Below are 22172 nucleotides of genomic sequence, written 5' to 3'. Positions count from 1 at the left end.
ATCATTTTAAGATTCAGATGTGTCACCGTTACATGTTTACTTTCCCATTCTTGGTGCACGCATTGCACTCTTCTCCCTCTGCCTAATCATATGTAATGTAATGGTTGGATATTTTGTCACTCGAAATGCAAAAGCAAAAGCACCAAGTGAGACATCTATACATTGGGCAAGATAAATAGTCAAAAACTACTAGATGCTGTGTATTCTCTCCAGAAATAGCTAATACATTGGGGATATTATAATTAAATAGCTAACACAATAGTTTTGACATTTAATAAATGTCAATAAATTAATGATATTGAATTTCTTGCGCTGCCAATAAGCTGGTAAGATTAAATCGTATGTTGTGGATTCAAATCTCATTATGTGTGGATTTTGTTGACAAACAATCTGTAAGTTTCTCAAGGCATGTTTTATTCTAATTCTAATTGGTTTGCAGGAACTCAACTCCAAAGTTAAGTAATCCAGCCTGATTATTGACTCGGTTGAGATACTAGGTTAATGGTTTAACTGGTAAATCAGTAATTAGTTTGATATATATTAAAAATTTTAAAATTATATGTATATTTATTATATATAAGTATATGAGTAACATTATTTAATTAAGAAAAGTTCATTCATATTTCAAAATCCAAAATAAGAATTGAAGTATTAAAATTGATAACACAAGTTCACAAATAATAATTTAATAACACAATTATACAAGTCTCAAGTTATTTTTTAGAGTGTTTTAGAACATCTTTTTTACGTGAAACGTGTTTTAAAAATCGGTCCAGATCATCGGATTTATCTTAAATAAGTCGGATTTGATCAGGTATGACTGAATCATCTCGGATAAAACGCATAACCAATTTAATAACTAAACCAACCAAATTATGATACCGGTCGAAATGGATTTTTAAAATATGCTCAACTCACTTATTTTGTTTCTCAAAATAAATATCTTCTACACTTTATTTTGCTTGGTGGAAAATAATATATAAGGTTCAAGGAGAAGACTGAAGAGAGGTCAGCATATACAAGTCACAACGAAAATTCAATATATGATGTTTACAGATTACTTAATTATCAATGATAAATACTGGCTCTTTTAAAAAAATGATAAATAATGGCAAAACAATGAAGTCTTTTTTTTCCCTAACATTTTATTTGACTTTACTCAATAATTATAGAATCTGTTTAACGAGAGTGTTTACATGAATTATTTAATTTAAGCTTTAATATTTTATTTCATTAGAACAAATGAGATGGTATTGCTAATGCAAGCAATTGTTATTTAATAAATTTAAACTATAAATAGACTATTTTTTAAGCAAGACTCATAAAATTAAGTTAATTATTTACTTTAATAATTTTATTATTCGAGTAAATTTCACGTAAAATATTTAAATTTATATGAAATTATAAGGTCCCATAAAATTATAAGAAATAACTCATCTAAATAATTATACATTATATATCTTCTTAAAAGTTTTTAACTTTCTCTAAAAAAAATGTTTAGCTTAAATTAATTGACAAAATATTTCCATACTGATGACTCTAAACTCGAACTTGTCATTGGTGAGATGTAAAACTCTACTGAGTATAATGACTATAATCTTAATTAGTTTTCAAAATAAGTATAATTTTGATATAATTAGTTATTATTTTTAAAATATGGATATATAACTAGTTATGAATAAATTAGTTATATAATAAGTTATATCTAAAATCAATTACATAACTAATTTTGGATGAATAAAAATAAGTTATTTGAAATAATTATTTATATAAAACTAGTTATAGTTTTATAATTATAATTATTTTTTAAAAAAATTAATTTTTTTAGTATCTCTATCAATGTAGTTTCAACAATGGCCAAAAGTTTTTTTTTAATGAAGTCAAGATAAATTTTTACTTTAAAAATGGATTGATTGCGTGAACTGTGCCCGATAGAGAAATTTGAGTAAGTTTGGATACAAAGCAGAATTATAAGAAGATGATTTTAAAAAGTATATCTTATTCTGTAATTCATTTATAACACTTTCATGATATTACTTGTACGGATTTCACATACAGTTTTTATTTGTATTTTTCTTTTTATGATAAAAAAACTACACACATATATAATTTGTCTTAAAATGCATTTTAGCTAAATTAATAAGATAATCTTTTATCTTAAATAAGGAATAAACAGTGTTAGATGAGAAATATTCAATTTGTCGGCAAAAACTATTTCATTCCAGTACTATAATCAAAACAGAAAAAAGAGTCTTCCAAAAATTGTTTACGTTAACTTAACTCAAAAAATAAATGCTTAAATGAATTAAATTTAAAGACTAATAACGTTAGCTAGTTAATATAAATTTTTAAATATTAAATGCTACTTCCTTCAAAAACAAAAATATTGAGATGCTACTCATAAGAGACAGAAAGTGAGGAGACCCTCGTCTTGTATTGACTAGAAAGATAAAAGAACTGGATGTGAATTGAATCTGGTTTTTCTTCTAAAAACCTACAACTTTCCATGCAAAAATCATATTCACATGGAACATGATCACCTACTCCTTTTTTGTTTACCAATTTGCTGCCCACTGTATACACGCAACTTAATTTCTAAATTAGATTTTGCATCTCTTTAACTTTGGATTTGCTCTTGCACCATAGGGCCACCGTTTTATTTGAAGGAAAAATTATTACATGGTTGTAAACCCAAATTATGTGATTCATGTAATTAATATTGACATAACATTTTTTATATATATATATGCGCGCGCGCGCACTAATTTATATTAAACTAAAGTCATTTTTCTCTCTTACCCGCCTATTTCTTCTTCTTTTCTTTCTCTATTCATAGTGACTAAGTAATTTTGTGTATGTACATTAGCTTGTTATAGACTATATTCTTAAGATGTTTTGAAAATTTAATATTAATAAATTTGAAATAAGTATTCATTATAGAATTTAAACGGAATAGATTTACTATGGGAAGGTTTTTTTTATATTGCTATTCAATTTAAATTGTTATATAATTAAAAAAATATTAAATTTTACAATAATTACTTTACGAATTATATTTATAGTACTTTTTAATTAGTTGACAGTATAAAATCTTTACATTAATAGTGATTTAAAATTAATTAAACTCTTTTTTATGTAACAAAATAAATTTGTTTTCCCTTGTAAATAATCATACAGATAATCCAAATTAAAATTTTGAGATTTCATTTATTTAAACAATTAAATTAATTATCTAACACTTAGTGAAGTCACGCATAACCATATTATCATTCGAGTTTTCCCTCAAAAATCATTAGAGTTTAATTTTCAAACATAGTCAATAAAAATATTTTTACTACTAATCAATAAAAAAAAAATCATCTTAAGTATGACTTTTAAAATTGGACTATAAAAGTCCACTTTACTATATAATTTAGAATTTGATGTGAGGGAAATTTTTATTATTATTATTGGTATATGAATTAGTTATTCTTCTACATTGCTGCATGTAATTATGTTCATTTTGATATTATTTATTTGAATATTTAATTTAATTTTACCTTAAAATACCAGTTAAATAGCTCATTGACATTTTATGAAGTTTAACTGATTTTAAAAATTATTTATAATTAAAATTTTATAAAATTCCCTAAAAAATGATACACGTGTCTAATAAATATCAAATAAAGTGGAGGTGAATTACTCATAGGGACACAAGGAGAATCAAGAAACGCTATGTATTGTGCCCTTGGGGACCTGCTCTTGAAGCTTCAAATAATGCGGCCCACGTTGCTTTCTAATAAATCTTGTTCACATCATCTATCAATAGTTCAATATACATTATCGTTTATTTGTTTTTTCTTTGAACACTCAAGTTTTTTTTTTCTTTCTTTTTCTCTTTGTGATGAAGCAAATTAAGAAAGACACCACTAAGGACGGGTAACAAATAATTAAAGAGTTTGATACCTAATAAAAATAATTTTTAATTAGATTGTACTTATTTTTTTTTTATCAAATTTCAAATTAAGCAAGATTCATTTTTTTTATGAACTAAAGAGTTAAAGAAAAAACATAAACTTCCACATAACAGTCAAGTTATAATATAATTTCCATATGTGTATATTTTGTTCTTCATTTATTCTTTAGGTGGATTTAAATAAATAATTTAATTAAGTATTTATTTAATAATTTCTTATCACATTATACTATAAATTTGATTCTAAAATATATTTATATTATTAATTGAAAATTTAATTTAATAGTAAATTTTATTAAAATATTCATCATAAAAAAATGAAAATTTATTTTTGTAAGTTCAAATAAACTATTTTTTTAACATCTCTTTAATTAGTTTGTCCCATATATAGATAATCATTTCATTTGCATGTTTACTCTTAAGCACTTTGCCACTTCCCATTATTGCACGCATTTACGTTCTTGGTATTAATTTATGCTACCTTTATGCTTCATCTATGAGTATTTCCTTTGACCATGAAATCATATACATGACAAAAAAGCAATGTTGATGGTGAAATAAATAAAACCTACTATTCCAAGTCAGAGACTCAGTCTTGGGCCAGCGTTGCACCTTGTAATTAGTTTTTTTATAGGCACCTTAAATTAGTACGTGAAAAAATTCTAGTCTGATCGATTTAATAAAGGAATATGACTTTTTTTAATTACAAAACTTATATCAAAATTTTCATTTATTATTGTTACTATTACAACTTGTTAAAGGGTTCAGTTGATACTAAAAGTATAAGGGAATATTATATATATAGAGAGAGAGAGAGCATAATTATAATATATATATATATATATATATATATATATAATTAAATTTTGATATTCAATGATTAATATTGAAAGTAGAAGAAGATATAACACATGCATGTTGAAAGAGTGAAGTACATCATTATTTCATGAGAGAAAAATAATAAAATGAGAGTGAATGTGAGACAAAGTGAGAAGAGTGAAATAATAATAAAAAAAAAAAGATAAACTTATATGTTTATATTATATAAGGAGATTTCTCGATTCTTCTTTAACCGTTTTTAATTATTTGATGGAGTGTGTGTTTGAAGCGGTGGTGCATCAAACCATTAAGTTTTCATGTCAAATCTGAAATAACAATATATCATTGTCAATTTTTTTTTCTTCACATTTTATGCGATTTTACCACCAAACCAAACATACTATTAATATGTTTGATCGATGCATCTAAGCTATGATTGTTTCAAGGATTGTTGTATAATATTTTGACTAGTGGTTATTGTTACAAAGCAATATTCACTGATATCTATTTATATATTTATCAAAATTCATAAAATAAAAATATAATTGATGTTAACGATTTCTTCAAAAGTTGTAAATATTTCCCGGTTGCAGCCTCGAAATTTATTTAAGGTGTTGGAAAAAGTTCAGTGCGATGTGGAAAAGAGAAAGCGAAAGAAAGGTCACAAGAGAAAAGATATATACAAAGGAAAATGGGTGTGTGTAACTAAACAGTAAATACTACTTAGAAGATAATTACAACAACTTAACAAATTTGAATAAAGCAAGAAAGAGATCCACTTCACTAGGGTCGACTGGGTCAATAATAATATATTCCTCTTGATCCGATTCTCACTATGTACGTGTCTAAGAGGATCCCACCGATCAGTTCCAACAACTCAGTCAAAGCCATTGACCCATATCTCACTTTTGAACTAGCTAGGTTCAGGCTACAACCCAAAAAGGCCAATAAATTTTTGGATCTCATATATATATATAGAAATAATAGAATAGTTTATAATTGCTTCAGAGTATGAAAATTTCACAGTATACAAATTAAACTCTCTAATGTTGCTTTTGCTTCTATATCTTTCTTAATACCTTTTTTACATCTTCATAATTCTGATTATTCAATGCCAATCAGATTAGAATACATTTTTATATTTTCAACGCAAGACTTTTATATATTAATATTTGATTATATTATTAAATTCGTAAATGTTTTGAAACGATTGAATGTTTCGGAACCTTGATAAAAATTCTTCCAAGTTCCATTTGACAAAACTTAAAAGTGACGCACAAGTACGCGCTTTCTCAGCGGCGCACGAAAGACTTGTTACTCCCGTCTGATATGTTAAACAAAAAACTAAACTTTAATTTGCAATAACCATGTATGTGAAATTTAAGTTTATAAAGTTACGTGAATATAAATATAAATCATAATTTTTTCGGCAACTATCTTATTAAGATCTTTGGTTATCTGGTGAAATTCTAACATATATTTTCATAATTTTTAATGACTTTACATGTTATGAGACTAATTCGACAAGATTTAATCATATTTAAAATTTATTATCCTTGCTCAATGATATATTTACAAGAGTGCATTCATGTTCTTTCTTACTAGCTCAGAATGTGTTATGAATTGAATTATAATCATCAAATAATTATAAATTATAAATAAAGCTCCACAAAATGTACTTTATATATGAAGTTCTTAAATGATGTATAAAAAAAATACAAGCTTCTTAAATGATACAAAATAAAAGGAAGAAAAAACACCTGTTTTTGAGTTTTTTCCTACAATAATCTGCCAAAAATTGTGAGGAAGCCGTTATTTTTTATTTATTTTCAGAATCATTAGCGAGGTCGAGAGTAGTTTATACCCATATATTACGTGATCAACTCATATCAATATGGGGTAATAGGTTTCTCACTTTATCACTTAAGATTTGTTTTCACAGCTCTGCTATATTTCTGGAATGTTTTCTACAAAATAACAGCTGCATTCTCTGATTTACCTTCTCTTATTTGTTAACAAAAAAGTATAACACACAGTCAGTCACCCACACAAAAAAGTATTTGACAAACAGCACGGACTCATTCGCAGTCAGTTTCGCATAAAGAAACTGTTTCATGAGAATCGGTATTTATTTTTTCTTTTAGAGTCCTTTTGTTGTATTTTTACTATTTTATTAAATAATATATTCACCAATGAAGAACGTTGCAAGCACAGCACGAGTCAGAGGCCAAACTTACTCTCATTAATAATCCCATCACCATTTTACTTTCAAATTTATATATAAAAAGTATTCATGGTTCTTATTAATTACTTAATTACACATGACAGGTGGTGACATTGTACAGTAGTATTTATCTTTCTATACAAGACTGTGCATTAAAATCCAATGGAATGCTACAATAATATTCAAGAAAAAATATAAAGGACACTTGTATTGTATTTCACTTTTGATCTTGTTGTGAAGGCTCAACTCCCCTCTTTTATTGCCGAGTCCAATTGCATCATTTACTATGACTTGCATCTCTCTCTCCCTCCCTAGTCTCCATATCTTTCTCTCTCTCTCATTCCATTGAAATTGATGGCAAGAGGGGGTGGACTCTCCATTGATTCAGATCCAATTGGGAGCTTCCTCCCCCACGAGCCAATAGTCTTAAACTCCTTCCCTGAAGACAACAAAGACAACAACAGTCGCCAACAACACAAGTGGAAACTTGGTACAAACATGGATGCCACTGTTAGCAGAAAGAGTTCTCCATCATCCACTTCTAACACTAACACCACCATCCCCTTCCAAGACCACCTTACCTCTGATGACAAGATGCCTCACCTCGACGAGATGAACTTCTTCCCCAACAAAAGCAACAAGGATGATGACGATGACAACAACCTTGCCTCTGCCTCCACCTCTACACCTCCCTCCCTTGACCACCTTCATCACACACATGATCATTCCTCCGCTATCTTGGGATTGAAAGTAAACGTGAGTCACCCTTTATCCTAGAACAACAACACATATCTTTTTATGATCACCATTCATTGTTATGTATCTATCTATGTATTTAAATTATGATGTTGATCCTGTGCTGGTTAATGAATCTGTGAATATTCTCTTAATAGACTGGTTTGAATCTTCTTACTACCAATGCAAGCAGTGATCAATCTATGGTGGTGGACGATGACATATCCCCTAATTCAGGAGACAAACGAGCTAAGAGTGAGGTAAATAGATTTGTATGTAACACCATGAATTGGGAGTTAAATCATTTGTTGTGTGTTTGATATGTGACATGCAATTTTTTTTTCAGATGGTTGTTCTTCAAGTTGAGCTTGAGAGAATGAAGGTGGAGAATCATAGGCTGAAGAACATGCTTGATCAGGTTAACAACAATTACAATGCCTTGCAGACGCATTTGGTGAGTTTGATGAAGGACCAGATGGACAAGGAGGATGATAAACAACAACCGCATCAAGTGTTTGATGGAAAACTAGAAGAGAAGCAAGCTGGGAATGGTGGTGGAGCCTTGGTGCCAAGACAATTTATGGATCTTGGATTGGCCACTAATGCTGACACCAATGAAACTTCGCATTCCCATTCTTCGTCCGTGATAAGAAGTCAGGATTCACCACCAACAAATAATACAGAGGTGGCATCCAAGAAGAATGGGGGTGCTAGTGATGAAGGACTAGTGTTTGATCAAGACAAGAAGGAATTTGGTAGGGGAATTGAAAGAGAGGATAGTCCCTCGGATCAAGGGGTAGCTGCTAATAACAATGTTCCAAAGTTTAGTCCTCCAAGAAATGTTGATCAAGCTGAGGCCACCATGAGGAAGGCTAGAGTTTCTGTTAGAGCTCGATCAGAGGCACCTATGGTAAGTTTTTCAATTTGTTAAGTTCAATTTTTGTTTTGTTTTTTTTCTTTCAACTAATACAAGATTGTTTATCGTCTTAGATAACTGATGGGTGTCAATGGCGAAAGTATGGGCAGAAGATGGCCAAAGGAAACCCATGTCCTCGTGCATATTATAGATGTACCATGGCAGCAGGTTGCCCAGTGAGAAAACAGGTATGTCATGTCGCTTCTCAACCTTAATTTCTTGCAAATTAATTAAGTTGAACATCTCAACAAATAGGATCTAGTGGAAGAGACTAGTTGTCGGAAAACTAGGTTCGAATGATCACCAAGAGAGCTAGTCACATTTAGTGTTAGGATTGTCTTGGGAGGAGGATACCCGTGTGTAACAAAAACAAAAAAGTTGCATGTCTCATGTTCTTCTACTAAAAAATATGTTGAGTTTGAGATTAATTTAACAAGAGTGATAACTAACAAGTATGAAATAAAATTGAATTATGGCTCATGGATAATTCTTCAACACTTCAACAATAGGACAAAGTTAGCAAGTTATTTGCATTGTTTGATATTTGTAACTAAAATATCTGCCATTATTTATGTGCAAACAGGTGCAAAGGTGTGCTGAAGACAGAACAATACTGATCACAACATATGAAGGGAATCACAACCACCCTTTGCCTCCAGCAGCTATGGCAATGGCACAAACCACTTCCTCGGCAGCAAGAATGCTGCTTTCAGGATCAATGTCAAGTGCTGATGGCCTAATGAATGCAAGCTTCCTCACAAGGACACTCCTCCCTTGCTCTTCTAGCATGGCAACTATCTCAGCCTCAGCTCCATTCCCAACTGTTACATTGGACTTGACTCAGTCTCCAAATCCATTGCAGTTCCCAAAGCAACCAAGCCAATTCCAAATCCCCTTCCCTGGTGTCCCTCAGAACTTTGCCAATTCACAAGCCTCATTGCTGCCTCAGATATTTGGTCAGGCACTTTATAACCAATCCAAGTTTTCTGGCCTTCAAATGTCTCAAGATTCAGACCCTTCCCAATTGAGTAATCAATCTCAAAGGCCACCACCACACCTTGCTGACACAGTTAGTGCTGCCATTGCAGCTGATCCAAACTTCACTGCAGCTTTGGCAGCAGCCATCACTTCCATTATTGGGGGTGCACAGCCAAACAACAATAGTACTACCAGTACTAATTATAATGGCACCACATCGACCAACACCAGCAATGGCAATATTACATCAAGCAACAACAAATAAAATCAACAATTATTCCAATTTCTCATGGAAATTGAACTAGTCATAGTTTTGTTTTATTGTTCACATGTTACTCTATTCCAATTTTTCTTCCCTTTAATCTTTTGCTAGATTAATTTGATTTTTCCCCCTGTCAATTGAGCTCAAAATTTAAGTTGAGCTGAATACTGTTTTTCTCTTTTACATTTGTTCGACTCAGGATATATTATTATAAGAAGGATAGTTGATATTCTTTTTTTTATATATATGTCTCTTTAATATGCTCAAAAATTGTATGTCATACATAAGGTTGAAAATAACGTTACATGTTTCATATAAGAGAAATTAGTAGATTAGTTTCCCATATTTTGTACGGATATGGAAATGAATCCAAAAGGGTTGGTTTCTCTTGAATGAATCTTTTAATGATGATGTTGATGCCCTTTTGTATTTTTGTTGGCTATGGAAGAGGCTAAATCCTAAAGAGAAAAGAACAAGGAATAGAAGATAAAAGAAGGGGAGGGCAGTAGGTGTTGTATGTATGTTTTGTGTACCAAATGGCAAGAAGTAGTAGGGAAGGAAAAATGGGGGGTCAAGAAAACCGTCTGAGAGTGGTTGAAAGAGGATGTCATTCCTGGGACATGTGAAGAAGAAATTAAGATTGTATGGGAAAAGGATAAGAGACAAGGGGACATCTTCAATTTGTCTTTTGCCATCCATAGCCCACTTGGCATGCACCTTATATAAGACCAAATGGATCATCTCATTCATCTAATGATCTCCATTTCCATTTTACTTTATTCTATTCTATACAATAACATAGCATAACCTGATATTAAGTTTTTTCTTTTTATTTTATATAAGATTATAAATAAAATAGATTATTTTTCAATTTAAAGTATGAAATGAAATCATTTTTTTTTTCATGAAATATTCAAATAATAAAATTAATTATTTTTTTCGAACTAAAATCCATTGTACTGTTAAACTTATCATTCAAGACGTGTTCAACTTCAAGGACAAAATTGTAAAGTCAATGTTAACCAAAACAGATAATATCTTATAGACCGTTAGCCTAACAATACAATGGACCTGAAGTCGGAACAATTTTATTACATTTCATTTTGTTTTATTTTATTTTTATTTCTATTATGATTTAGTTTGAGCAAACATTATTTAATTATGTTTCTTATTTTAACAAATAATTACAAATATGCGCCTTATTTTTATTTTACCTTCTCTATTCAAAAATTTGTATAAGAAAGTAAAAACAACAAAATCTTGATTTAACTATTTTATCAACTATTTTTTAAAATATAAAATAAAATAAAAATAAGATAATACTTTATAATCATTTGTAAAATAAAAGAAAGTAAACTATATTTATATTTCCTAGGATTATGTTTAAATTGGCAGAAGGGGATGAAACGAAAAGGGACAAAAGTCAATAAGTTTTATACTTTGAGATGCAAAATAAATATGGAATATATATAATAAAAGCTCATAAAGTCCATTCCGTCTAATCTCATCATTTTCAGAAATAGAATTGATCCAATTACCAAACTTCGCAGTTCTTTTTTATAATAAAACGGTTTAAAAAAATTATCAACAAAATAACAACAAAACCACATTTCAAATATGAATTGATCAATTTTTATTTTTTATTTTTGGGTAGTAGAGAAAGCGAAATGGTCAATTTTTATTTAACAATTTCAAAGTTGCAATCATATAAATTGAAATTGTTGAATAAAAATTTACCAATTCATGTTTTAAGTGTTTTTTTTTGTTGCTTTGTTATTGATAATATAATTTGAACCGTCCGATGTTAATATAAAGATTTCAATATTGGTGACTGCATGAATTAATACATGATTTTCTGAATCTAACAAATTAAAATTCATAATTTTTTTGGCACTTTTCTTCTTCCTCTGGGTCTCAAATTATTAATATGTGATGAATGATAATGTGAAGGATCGTGTATTTTACTTTTGTTTAATTTTAATATAAGCAATGACATTTATACAATAAAACTTTATAATTTATACACACACAAGAGAGATAAAGATAAGAAAAAGAAATGAAATAAAATAACGAAGAAAGAATTAAAAATTGTTGTGAAAATGTTACCACCTTAGTCGGTCTAGACAGGCTCCAGTTTTCTCTTGTGGTTGCGTCTTCTATGATTATACTTAAATTAAAATCTGCGTTGAAATTGGGAGCATGGATTAGAAAAAGAAACGTATGACAAAGGCCAAGTGAGGGTGGATAGGGGCTCAAAGCTCCATATGTGCTTCATGTTCATCCCTTCTTTATAACTAACTATATAAATATCTTCTAATAACTCTATACTATAATTCCTAACACAACCTTGTTATTTTAATCAAATAGGCTTTTATAAAAATTTGTTTCTTAGAGAATGTTTGGCCTAGTCTAAGCTTAATGTAGGTTAAATAATCATGATTCTACGAAATAACAAATAAGATGAAGGAACGTTGGTATGGTAATCTTTAATCCGTCCTGAGTCCTGACCTAGTGACCATGTTAAAAGTCTAAACAATGCGAACTTAATTAATTCTTATAATCAAACCTTCTGTAGTTCTGTTGGCGGCGAATGCATGCCAAGGAGAACTTTTCCGATTGTTCACGTTTAATCAATACTCTTCAAGTTTCATCACTGATAGCTAGCTAGTAGCTTTAAAATTTAATGAACTGTATCCACCTAAATAAAACACAACTCCTTGAAGGTTTTTTAGTTTTTTCTTGACCAGTAATCAACGTCTGGTGATTTGACATTTCTTTTTATCATAACGGCCTGTGCCGCCTCAATTATAATACTACATACCAAATAATAATTATAATTTATAAACATATATTCATCTCATTTTTTTTCAAGCACGTCGTTTATTAAATTTATATTATTTTTCTAACTATAAGGCTTTGGTAAAACTAATATTATTGAAGCATATTTTTGCATACTTGTGTTGATTGATAAGTACTTTTTCCTTTCCTTTGGTCACTCTTGAAACTCAATTTTAATGCCTTATTGTATCTTAAGGCCAACGCCTAACAGTAGCAACGTACTCCACCCACGGCAGTAAAGTAAAAAGGTAGCTGAAATGTGTAGCTTTTGAGTTGAGTTTGTAACTGATATGTTAGCACTTGTGTGGGGAAGTTCTGATGGTTTTGGCCGTAGCCTTGTGGGCTTCATCATTTATTTTCTGCATGCCTTCACTGCCAATTTAAAAGCTCAAGTAAGTAATATATTAGCTATGATTCATGAATACTCAGCCTAATTGACTATTCCCGTGCTTCTGACTCATATGTTACCCAGCAAAAAAAGCACGAATCATATTGCTCTACAAAATTTTCTGTAATCATCATGAGTGACCAAAGATTATAATTCTCTGCTGCACGAGCCCTCCATGATCGTTCAATTAAAGTTTTATTTTTCACGCTAACTGCATGAAACATTGTTGCTTTTGCTTCATCAAGTAAGGAATTCAATTAATTGTATAGGGTCTGTGAACTTCCAATTGGATTGTTAATATGGATTATATTAACCTTCTAATCCGGTACGTTTTCGGAGTTGGAGAATGCATTTTATATATATATTTTCGTTTTTGTATCAGTTTCTTCATAAATAATGATTTTTGTTGAGGATCACACACTTTGGTAGTTAGATTTTTTATGAGATTTAGTCTGATTTTTAAAATAATTTATTACGATCTTACTTTGTTTCAGAAAGAAGAAACATTTCAAACTGTTGGCTACTCCGTTGATAAAATACAATCAACAACATTATGAAACCAGAAATATAAAAACAACCAAACTGAATCCATGGTTAGTACCAAAAACCATTATTATGCGTTTACATTTATTACTTTTTGTACATTGCTTACTTTTTATTTGGCCGCCAATTGGAATACTGATTACTGAATATCGGTGCATGCGTTTCAATTTTATTTCATTATGCAATATGAAAAACATGTTAGGTAACAAATATTTTTTTTAAAATATTTAAAACATGACATTTAATATTAATATGTTGATAATTTTGAAAAACGTGACTTGTTATTACTCGCTAATTTATCATTTAATATACTATATAAATTGTTTTATAATATATTCGTGTTACTATCAAGTTTACTATAAAATTCAGGAAAAAAAAATTCAAGTTTACTATAACGCATGCATTCACCGTGGCTAATGGCTGTAATGTTACATGTACGATTGGTGGGGCCAGTTTTACTATTTTAGGCCGTTACTTTCTCCATTCCAAGTATTGCTTCCTACACCAACCAAAATATAAAATTACATTTAGATTAGCCTTTTTAAGTGGAAGAAACAGAGCTATCAATTTGCCCCGACCCACAGTGCTTGGATTAGGTCCACTTGGGTCCAAGGCCCACAAAGCCTTGTGGGCTACATAAGCCTTAAGTTTTAATATTTTCACATATTAGGCGGAGGTCGACATTGGATAAAAATAATCGCAATTAAGATAGCTAAAAAATAATCCTAACTAACATCAATTGAAAATAGTGCTAACTGAGGACTATTGAAAATAGACCCAAACAAAGTCAACTAAAAATAGCATTTGGTCAAGATTAGTTGAAAATAACATTGGTTGAGATCAACTAAAAATAACCCCTACCAAGGTCAACTGGAGATTGTCTTGGTCTCGATTGACCAAAAATGTCATAACCTAAGTTGACTAAATGTTTGGGATAAGGTTAATCGACAATGTCCTCATTGATATTTGCAAAAAATAGTCATTGTTGATATTTGCAAAAAATAACCATTACTCAAACCACTAGAAAATTCCTTTGACTAAATCACTAATAAAATTTCATATCTATAAGCCTATTTACTCAGAAATTTAGACAAAAATGGAATTGTGATCCTTAGGTCGTGGATAGAAACAGGCCATATTTTAGTGGGTAAATTAACACCTCAAATGGTAAAAGAATCCTCGTATTCCCCAGAAGATAGATTATTACGAGCTATACTTGGCATTCAGGTATTCACCTTAAAGGAAACTTGTCTACTACCTACAAGTGGTAGGGGTAGAGTTATTGAAGTGAGATGGATCCAAAAAAAGGGGGGTCCAGTTATGATCCAGAAACAATTCGTATATATATTTTACAAAAATGTGAAATTAAAGTAGGAGATAAAGTGGTTAGGAGACACCGAAATAGAGGTATCGTTTCAAAAATTTTGTCTAGACAAGATATGCCTTATTTGCAAGATGGAAGACCCATTGATATGGTCTTCAATTCACTAGGGGTACCTTCACGAATGAATGTAGGGCAAATATTTGAATGCTCGCTCGGATTAGCAGGAAGTATGCTAGAAAGACATTATCAAATAACACATTTTAATGAGAGATATGAACAAGAAGCTTCAAGAAAACTAGTGCTTTCTGAATTATATGAAGCCAGTAAACAAACACGTCAATAAAAAATGCTCTAACTAAAGCTGGCCAAAAATAGACCATGACCAAGTTAAAACTATATTTTTTTATAGTTGAAAAAAATATTTTTAAAATAACATGATCCATGGGTTAATCCTAGACCTGATCTCATATTAAGTGGGATTAAGTGAGACTATGTGGGTTGGGGACTTTTAGGCCCTTTCATTAGGTGGGCTAAAACCCTTTAGTACTAGGGATTTTCTTCTTGGATCAATCATTTTTCTTTTACACCCAACATATTTTTTATAGTTTCAACATTATCCTTGCGTATAGCTTATACAGATTGTCAATTTGTATGGACTCATACTGATTGACAATCCGTTGGTCTATGCGAGTCTCAAACCTGTGACTTTCGTGTTATTAGCATGACATTCTAACCAACTGAGTTAATATGTCAATTATGTTAAAAAATAAATAATGTCGTTATATATAACAATAAAATTTGTAATGTATATTTAATACACATATAAGTTTACATAATAAATTTTATAAGGGTATTTGTAAATGCAGGGTAAGGATATTTTTGGTTTTTTCCTCTCACGGCTAGGTGTATTGGAAAAATTATGGATGCAGGAAGAAAATCCCCTAGGACCATTATGGCGGACCAAATGGACTGTCCTAGGACTAAAGTGAGGAGGGCATTGCTACGTGCACCCAACAAAATTGCTGGTACACCCAGCAATTTTACCATTTTCCCATTTTACCCTTTCGTAAAAGGGATACGGATCAACTAATCTGTAAGCCTCATGTGTAAGTTTTTTTAATTTTTCTTTCAAAAATATGTTTTACGAATTAATTTAAAATTAATGGTCCAAGCAGGAGTCGAACCTGTGACTTTCAAGTAGGGGTGGGTAAGCGGGCCGGTCCGCCCCGCATAAGGCCCACCCGCATAAGCCCGCATTGGCAGCAGATCGAGCCAGCCTGCCTCGCATTCTTACACGGACCAAATAAATTGGTCCGCCCCCACCCCGTAGACCCTGTGGGTCAAACGAACCGATCCGCGAGCCTAATTTTAAAAGAATTTCAATATCAATAAAAATGCAACTCAATCAAATTAAGATCAATATAAATGTAAATAAAATCTTAACAATTAGTCAATTACATCGATAAAATAAATAATGTCTTAACAAAAGAAAATCCAAGCAATAAATCTAAAATCTGAAACTTAAACATCTCTAACAACAAATGATTTCATATTTGAAGCAATAAAATCCTAATGCGGGTAACCCGCGGACCCCACAGGCCAAATCTGCATAGTCCATGGGTTAAGCGGGGCGAACCCAAAAATATGACATAACCATGGACCGTTTATAAAAATTAATCCATTACCCGCGCGGACTGCGGGTCCCACGAGTCAGTCCATGGACCTGAGCCCGTTTACCCACCCATACTTTCAAGCTATTAGCACAACACTCTAACAAACTAAGCTAATAGCTCAATTATGTTATAAAATAAATAATGTTGTTATATATAACACTAAAATTTTCTAATGTATATTTAAGGCGCATGTAAATTTAAATAATAAATTTTGTGACAATTAATTTGGATATAACTCATACGAATTATTTAATTTGTATATCTTTTATAAATAAAAAATATTTTCTATTAAAAAAATTAATTTATTAAAAAATTAAAAAAAACACTTACGGATCATGTAATCCATAACTCATATGGATTACGTGATTCGTATGACTTATACGGATTACATAATCCGTATGACTTATACGGATTACATAATCCGTATGACTCATACTGATTACGTAATCTGTATGAGTTAATTTGTGTGACTCACGTAATTCATATGAGTTATATGAATTATGTAATCTATAAAAATAAAAAACAAGTATTTTTGGAATTTTGTTTTAATGTTGGGTGCAGAAGCAATATGCAGGTGCACCTAGCAAAGCCCTCAGGTGATCACTGAGACCTGACCAGGCCGCAACTTATAGAAGGCCTAGATTGATGGACCTAAAAAAGGCCTTGAGTTGAAAAGTAGAAAGAGTGTCCGAGGCATCCATGAGCATCCACACTGAAAGCAAGGCTGAATGGTAGTTGGGCCTGTAACTTTCTGGTTGTGTGAATGTATGTTACGTGCTATTCTTTCCACATTACTCTGTTTACTCTCGTCGCTGTGACACTGTTCAGCTCAGGTGGGTGACTCAACTTCTTCTTCCTTTCATTTTATTGTAATTATATATCACGAAACTAACTACATGTAATGAAATAATTACGTCCCGTTGTAGTGGCTTCACCTAAAAGTAGAGGAAGGAAGGTGAAATACATATTTAGTTGATGTAAGTGTTTAGATTGTTGTTTATTAAGTGAAGGCTTAAGTATAATGAGAATCTTTTCTCATCGGACAAAATTATCAGTCCAAAGGATTTTGGACTTGGGGATTAGATTAAGATTAAATTCTGAAATTTATTTGTCCAAATATTATCAACATATACTAAGTTTTTTAAAAGACTTATTTAACTCTTCTAAAAAAAAAAGACTTATTTAACTAAATATGTTGACCTTTTGAGAAATTTTTCAATTTTTACGTTATTTTAACAAATTTATTTAGTTACTAGGAATTGTGAAATACTCGAATTTTCTTACATGTCTTGTGGCTTCTATCTAATAGCCAAGAGTTTTGAATTCAGGGGAATGAGAATGGGATAGTTATTTATTTAACAATATTGTTTGGCCGCGCTTCTCCTGTTACTTCTCCTCCATGTGGTTCTCTCGGGGCCTAGTAATGGGATAATTAGAGTTGGGTTGGAAAAGAACAAATTTGATCAAAGAAAAACGCTCAAAAGAAATATTGATTCAGAAGAAGCAACATTGAGAGAGGCCAGGCCTTTTGGTGGCTATGAAAATTCTGATGACATAAGTATTATTCGGTTAAAGAACTACATGAATGCTCAGTATTTTGGGGGAGATTGGTATTGGTACTCCTCAGAAATTTACTGTAATATTTGACACTGGAAGTTCCAATCTTTGGGTGCCTTCCTCCAAGTGTTACTTTTCAGTAAGTCTTCAAAATTTTCTCCTTGTTTATATATATTTGCTGAAAGCTTTCCACAAAATTTGTTAGTTTTTCATTAAAATGGGTGAAAAGAATAAAAACTATGATTCCATGTTGTGTGCAGGTTGCTTGCTATTTGCACTCAAGATACAAGTCAAGCCAATCTAGCACTCAGAATAAAAATGGCATAATCCCTCATTCTTGGTAGTTGGTCCATGGAACTTACTTCTCCGAAATTTCCTCTTCAAAATTTACCCCATGCCTTTTTTCTTGCTTATCCTTTGTTCATTTTATTTAATTATTAAACAAAGACTAAAAGTTATCAAGAGGATTACTAATCATTAATTAATGGTCTTCTTAAATGCGGTCAAATTTAGACTTCATAATAAATGATCATATTTATCTAAGAAATAGAAAGAAAGAAAAGAAAATACAAACTTTAGACATCCATTCATTTTTGTACTACTAGGTTCATATACTCTTCTTTACCATAGAGGGCACATTTAGTGTCCAACCATATCTTTAGCAGGATTGTCTTCTAATACATCTGGGAAATTAAAAGAAAATCATACTCTTTTATTTTTCAGCATCAAGGTACATTATTAATTGCAATGAAAATTTGTGGAGAAATAACAATGTACATTTACAAATATAAAAAGTTACTAGCTACCTGTGAATTTCTTTTGCATGTATTGGCAAAAGATATTAGATAAAATATCAATTTTACTTTAACTAAGCAAAACCTGATGCTTACCATGGTTCAATCCGTATTTTCTTCCAAATAGATTTTGACATACTACTGCTCATCAAATTCTTAGATCGGTTATTGATCTGTTTACTTCGCATGTCCGTATGATGATGTTTTGAAACATTTCTTTTAATTTTTTTTTTTGCAGGGTCATCAGCTGAAATCCGTTATGGAACTGGGCAAATTTCAGGTTTCTTTAGCCAGGACTATGTCAAGGTTGGAGACTTGATTGTCTTGACCAGGTAAATTTTGCTAAATGAACACTTCTGTGTTATTCTTCAATTTAGTACTGTTTCATGAGTCTCTTTATTTTAATCTACTTGGCTGTAGGATTTTATTGAAGCAACTAGAGAGCATATCTGTTGGGAAGGTTTCTCCTATCTGGTAATTTCATGGATGCTTTCTGTTATGTGATGGAGAATTTAACTAAAATTTGAAGCATACATATGAAATTTTCAACTATCATATTCAACAACTCAATTGCAACACCTTATCATCTAAGTAGACTCATTATTATCTCTATTTCTAAATTGAAAAATTGCTTTGTTTTTTTATTGATGGTTGTCATAGGTATACTATGCTCAATCAACATCTTCTTGCACAACCGGTTTCTAAATTGAAAAAATTGCTTTGTTTTTTTTATTGCTGGTTGTCATAGGTATAATATGCTCAATCAACATCTTCTTGCACAACCGGTATTTTCATTCTGGTTAAACCTCAATACTGACGAGAAGCAAGGCGGACAAATTGTATTTGGCGGAGTTGATTCAGATCATTACTAGGGTGAGCACACATATGTTCCAGTTACTCATAAAGGCTATTGGCAGGTAATCCATAATGAAACTTTAATAATGTTTTGCAGTGACATATGTTACAGGTATTTTTTTTTTACTAACTATTTTCCCTTTCAAATTGCAGACTGAAATAGGAGATGTACTAATTGATCGCAAAACAACCGGTATCCATGACATATGAACATATATAGTTAATAATATTCTTGAAAGTGGGGACATTTCAATTTATACTAGTTTTTCATTTTTGAGAATGAAAACTATTCTTTGCTAATTACTGGTTTAGCCTTAATTATTGATAAATCATATAAGATGTATGCTTTCATTTTTCAGAATTTTGTGCTTCCAAGTGCTCCGCGATTGATGATTCTGGAACCTCTTTGTTAGCTGGCCCAACGGTATGAAAAGAAATTCCTTTTAATGCATTAATCAAAATCAAACGTAATTTTTTGGAATAAATAGTTATCTCATTGATATATATATATATATCCAGCAACTGATGTAATGAGATGTGAAATTAATTCAACTTTAAACCGTTGCATATTTTAGGGTGCCATTGCTCAAATCAATCATGCAATTGGAGCTGTTGGTGTAGTGAACCAAGAATGCAAAGCAGTGGTTGCTCAATATGGAAAAACCATATTGGATAAGCTGATAAATGAGGTATTATTATTAAGTTTTATATCCATTCCATCCACATATTTTCTACTTTCAACAACTTCTAATTTTCCTACTATTTCACAGGCTTTGCCACAACAGGTCTGCTCTCAAATTATGTACTTTTGATGGTACAAAAGGTGTAAGGTATGATTTGATCAATCTGTTGTGTTCTGATAAATGTACTTGGATGATCAATTGTGTTGTGTTAAAATAAAATAGTCATAAACTCTCGTATAATTTTTAGTATGGGCATCCAGAGTGTGGTTGATAAAACCATAGAGAAGACATCTTATAGTTGGAATGATGCCGGATGCACAGCTTGTGAGATGGCTGTGGTATGGATAAAAAATCCTCTACGATTAAATGAGACAGAAGATCAAATCTTAGACTATGCCAATGCGGTAAATCATTCATCGTATGAATGTTTCTGGAAAATAATCAATGTCCTTTCAAGAATCTCATATTGTGTAATCTCTATTGCATTTACAGCTCTGTGATATGCTTCCCAGTCCAAATGGAGAATCAGTTGTTGAATGCAGTACTTTATCTGAAATGCCTAATGTTTCATTCACCATAGGGGGAAAAGTGCTTGAGCTTTCCCCAGAGCAGGAATAATCACTTCCAAGGTGTAGCATGTGGCATCTAATTGAAATTTTATTTCCTGGTTCGCCATAGTGTCTCAATTAGTTTTTATCGAGAGATACTAGTAACTTGCTAACAAGGCATGTTGTATTTAATTTATCTTTCCCTAGCCTCCAAAAATCACACCCTCCATATTCAAGTCTTTTCTACTGTCCTATCTTAACTTCCTAGTGTTAAGCCTTACTTATTTAGCACAATTTTTTTTTAATGAATGCTTGTTACATGAACCAGTATATTCTTAAAGTGGGAAAAGGGGCCACAGCACAATGCATTAGGGGATTTATAGCTTTAGACATTGCTCCTCCTCGTGGACCTTTATGGTACGGTTTTCTGTTTTAGCTTTTACTTGTAATATCTTCTGGCTACTATCTGATTTAATGACTTATTGTAGTTTTACCCCTTAACTAGTCTGTCATCTTAATAACAATTTGAAGAATCTCGTCTTTATGACTGTTCTAGTCTCACAAGACATGCATGTTACATACACTGAAAAGGGCCAACTTTTTGGTAGTAGTTTTGAGATAGAAATATAGTTTTTATGGGATGCACCAATGTTCCTTCAAATTTTTTACATATTTATGCCTATATTAATCTGTCACCTTATGAATGTTGCTTCTAAAATACAGGATTTTGGGGGATATTTTCATGGGTCGCTATCATACAGTGTTCTTTTATGGCAATAAGAAAGTTGGATTTGCTGAATCAACATAAGACTGTTATATGCATTTTAAATTAGTTGCTTGCTTGGGAAGAGACGGTTGGTGATTTATTTCCCTAAAATATGATAAATAGCAAAGTGGGGGTAATGTATTATTTACATTATAAAGTACAGTCTTGTCCAATTCATTGGGGCATATTGTGCCTTAGCCAGACACTATAACAAACTTTAAACTTGTGATAAACGTTTGTAAATTCACTTGCTATTGTCGTATATATTATGTAATCAAGACATTATAAAATAAAAGCTTGTTGCTTCAATGGTA

General features: G+C 31.1%; 1 protein-coding gene, 1 long non-coding RNA gene and 1 pseudogene across 2 annotated transcripts; all 3 read left to right on the top strand.

The window, feature by feature from the left end:
* Window positions 1-7216: 7216 nt before the first annotated feature.
* On the top strand, window positions 7217-10130 carry LOC114377058 (probable WRKY transcription factor 31). Its single transcript, XM_028335437.1, has 5 exons — window positions 7217-7754; window positions 7892-7993; window positions 8080-8643; window positions 8724-8837; window positions 9233-10130. Exons 1-5 carry the CDS (start codon window positions 7353-7355, stop codon window positions 9890-9892), a joined length of 1842 nt encoding a protein of 613 aa, XP_028191238.1. The 5' UTR covers window positions 7217-7352; the 3' UTR covers window positions 9893-10130.
* A 7303-nt stretch (window positions 10131-17433) lies between these two features.
* On the top strand, window positions 17434-18552 carry LOC114375523. The gene is made up of 3 exons (XR_003658778.1): window positions 17434-17488; window positions 17984-18351; window positions 18473-18552. It is a non-coding gene; the product is annotated as an uncharacterized LOC114375523 (long non-coding RNA).
* Window positions 18553-18983: 431 nt separating this feature from the next.
* LOC114373375 lies at window positions 18984-22172 on the top strand (annotated as a pseudogene).

Source organism: Glycine soja, chromosome 11 (genome assembly GCF_004193775.1).
Source record: "Glycine soja cultivar W05 chromosome 11, ASM419377v2, whole genome shotgun sequence".
Taxonomy (NCBI): domain Eukaryota; kingdom Viridiplantae; phylum Streptophyta; class Magnoliopsida; order Fabales; family Fabaceae; genus Glycine; species Glycine soja.
This window is presented reverse-complemented; position numbering and strand designations above follow the sequence as displayed.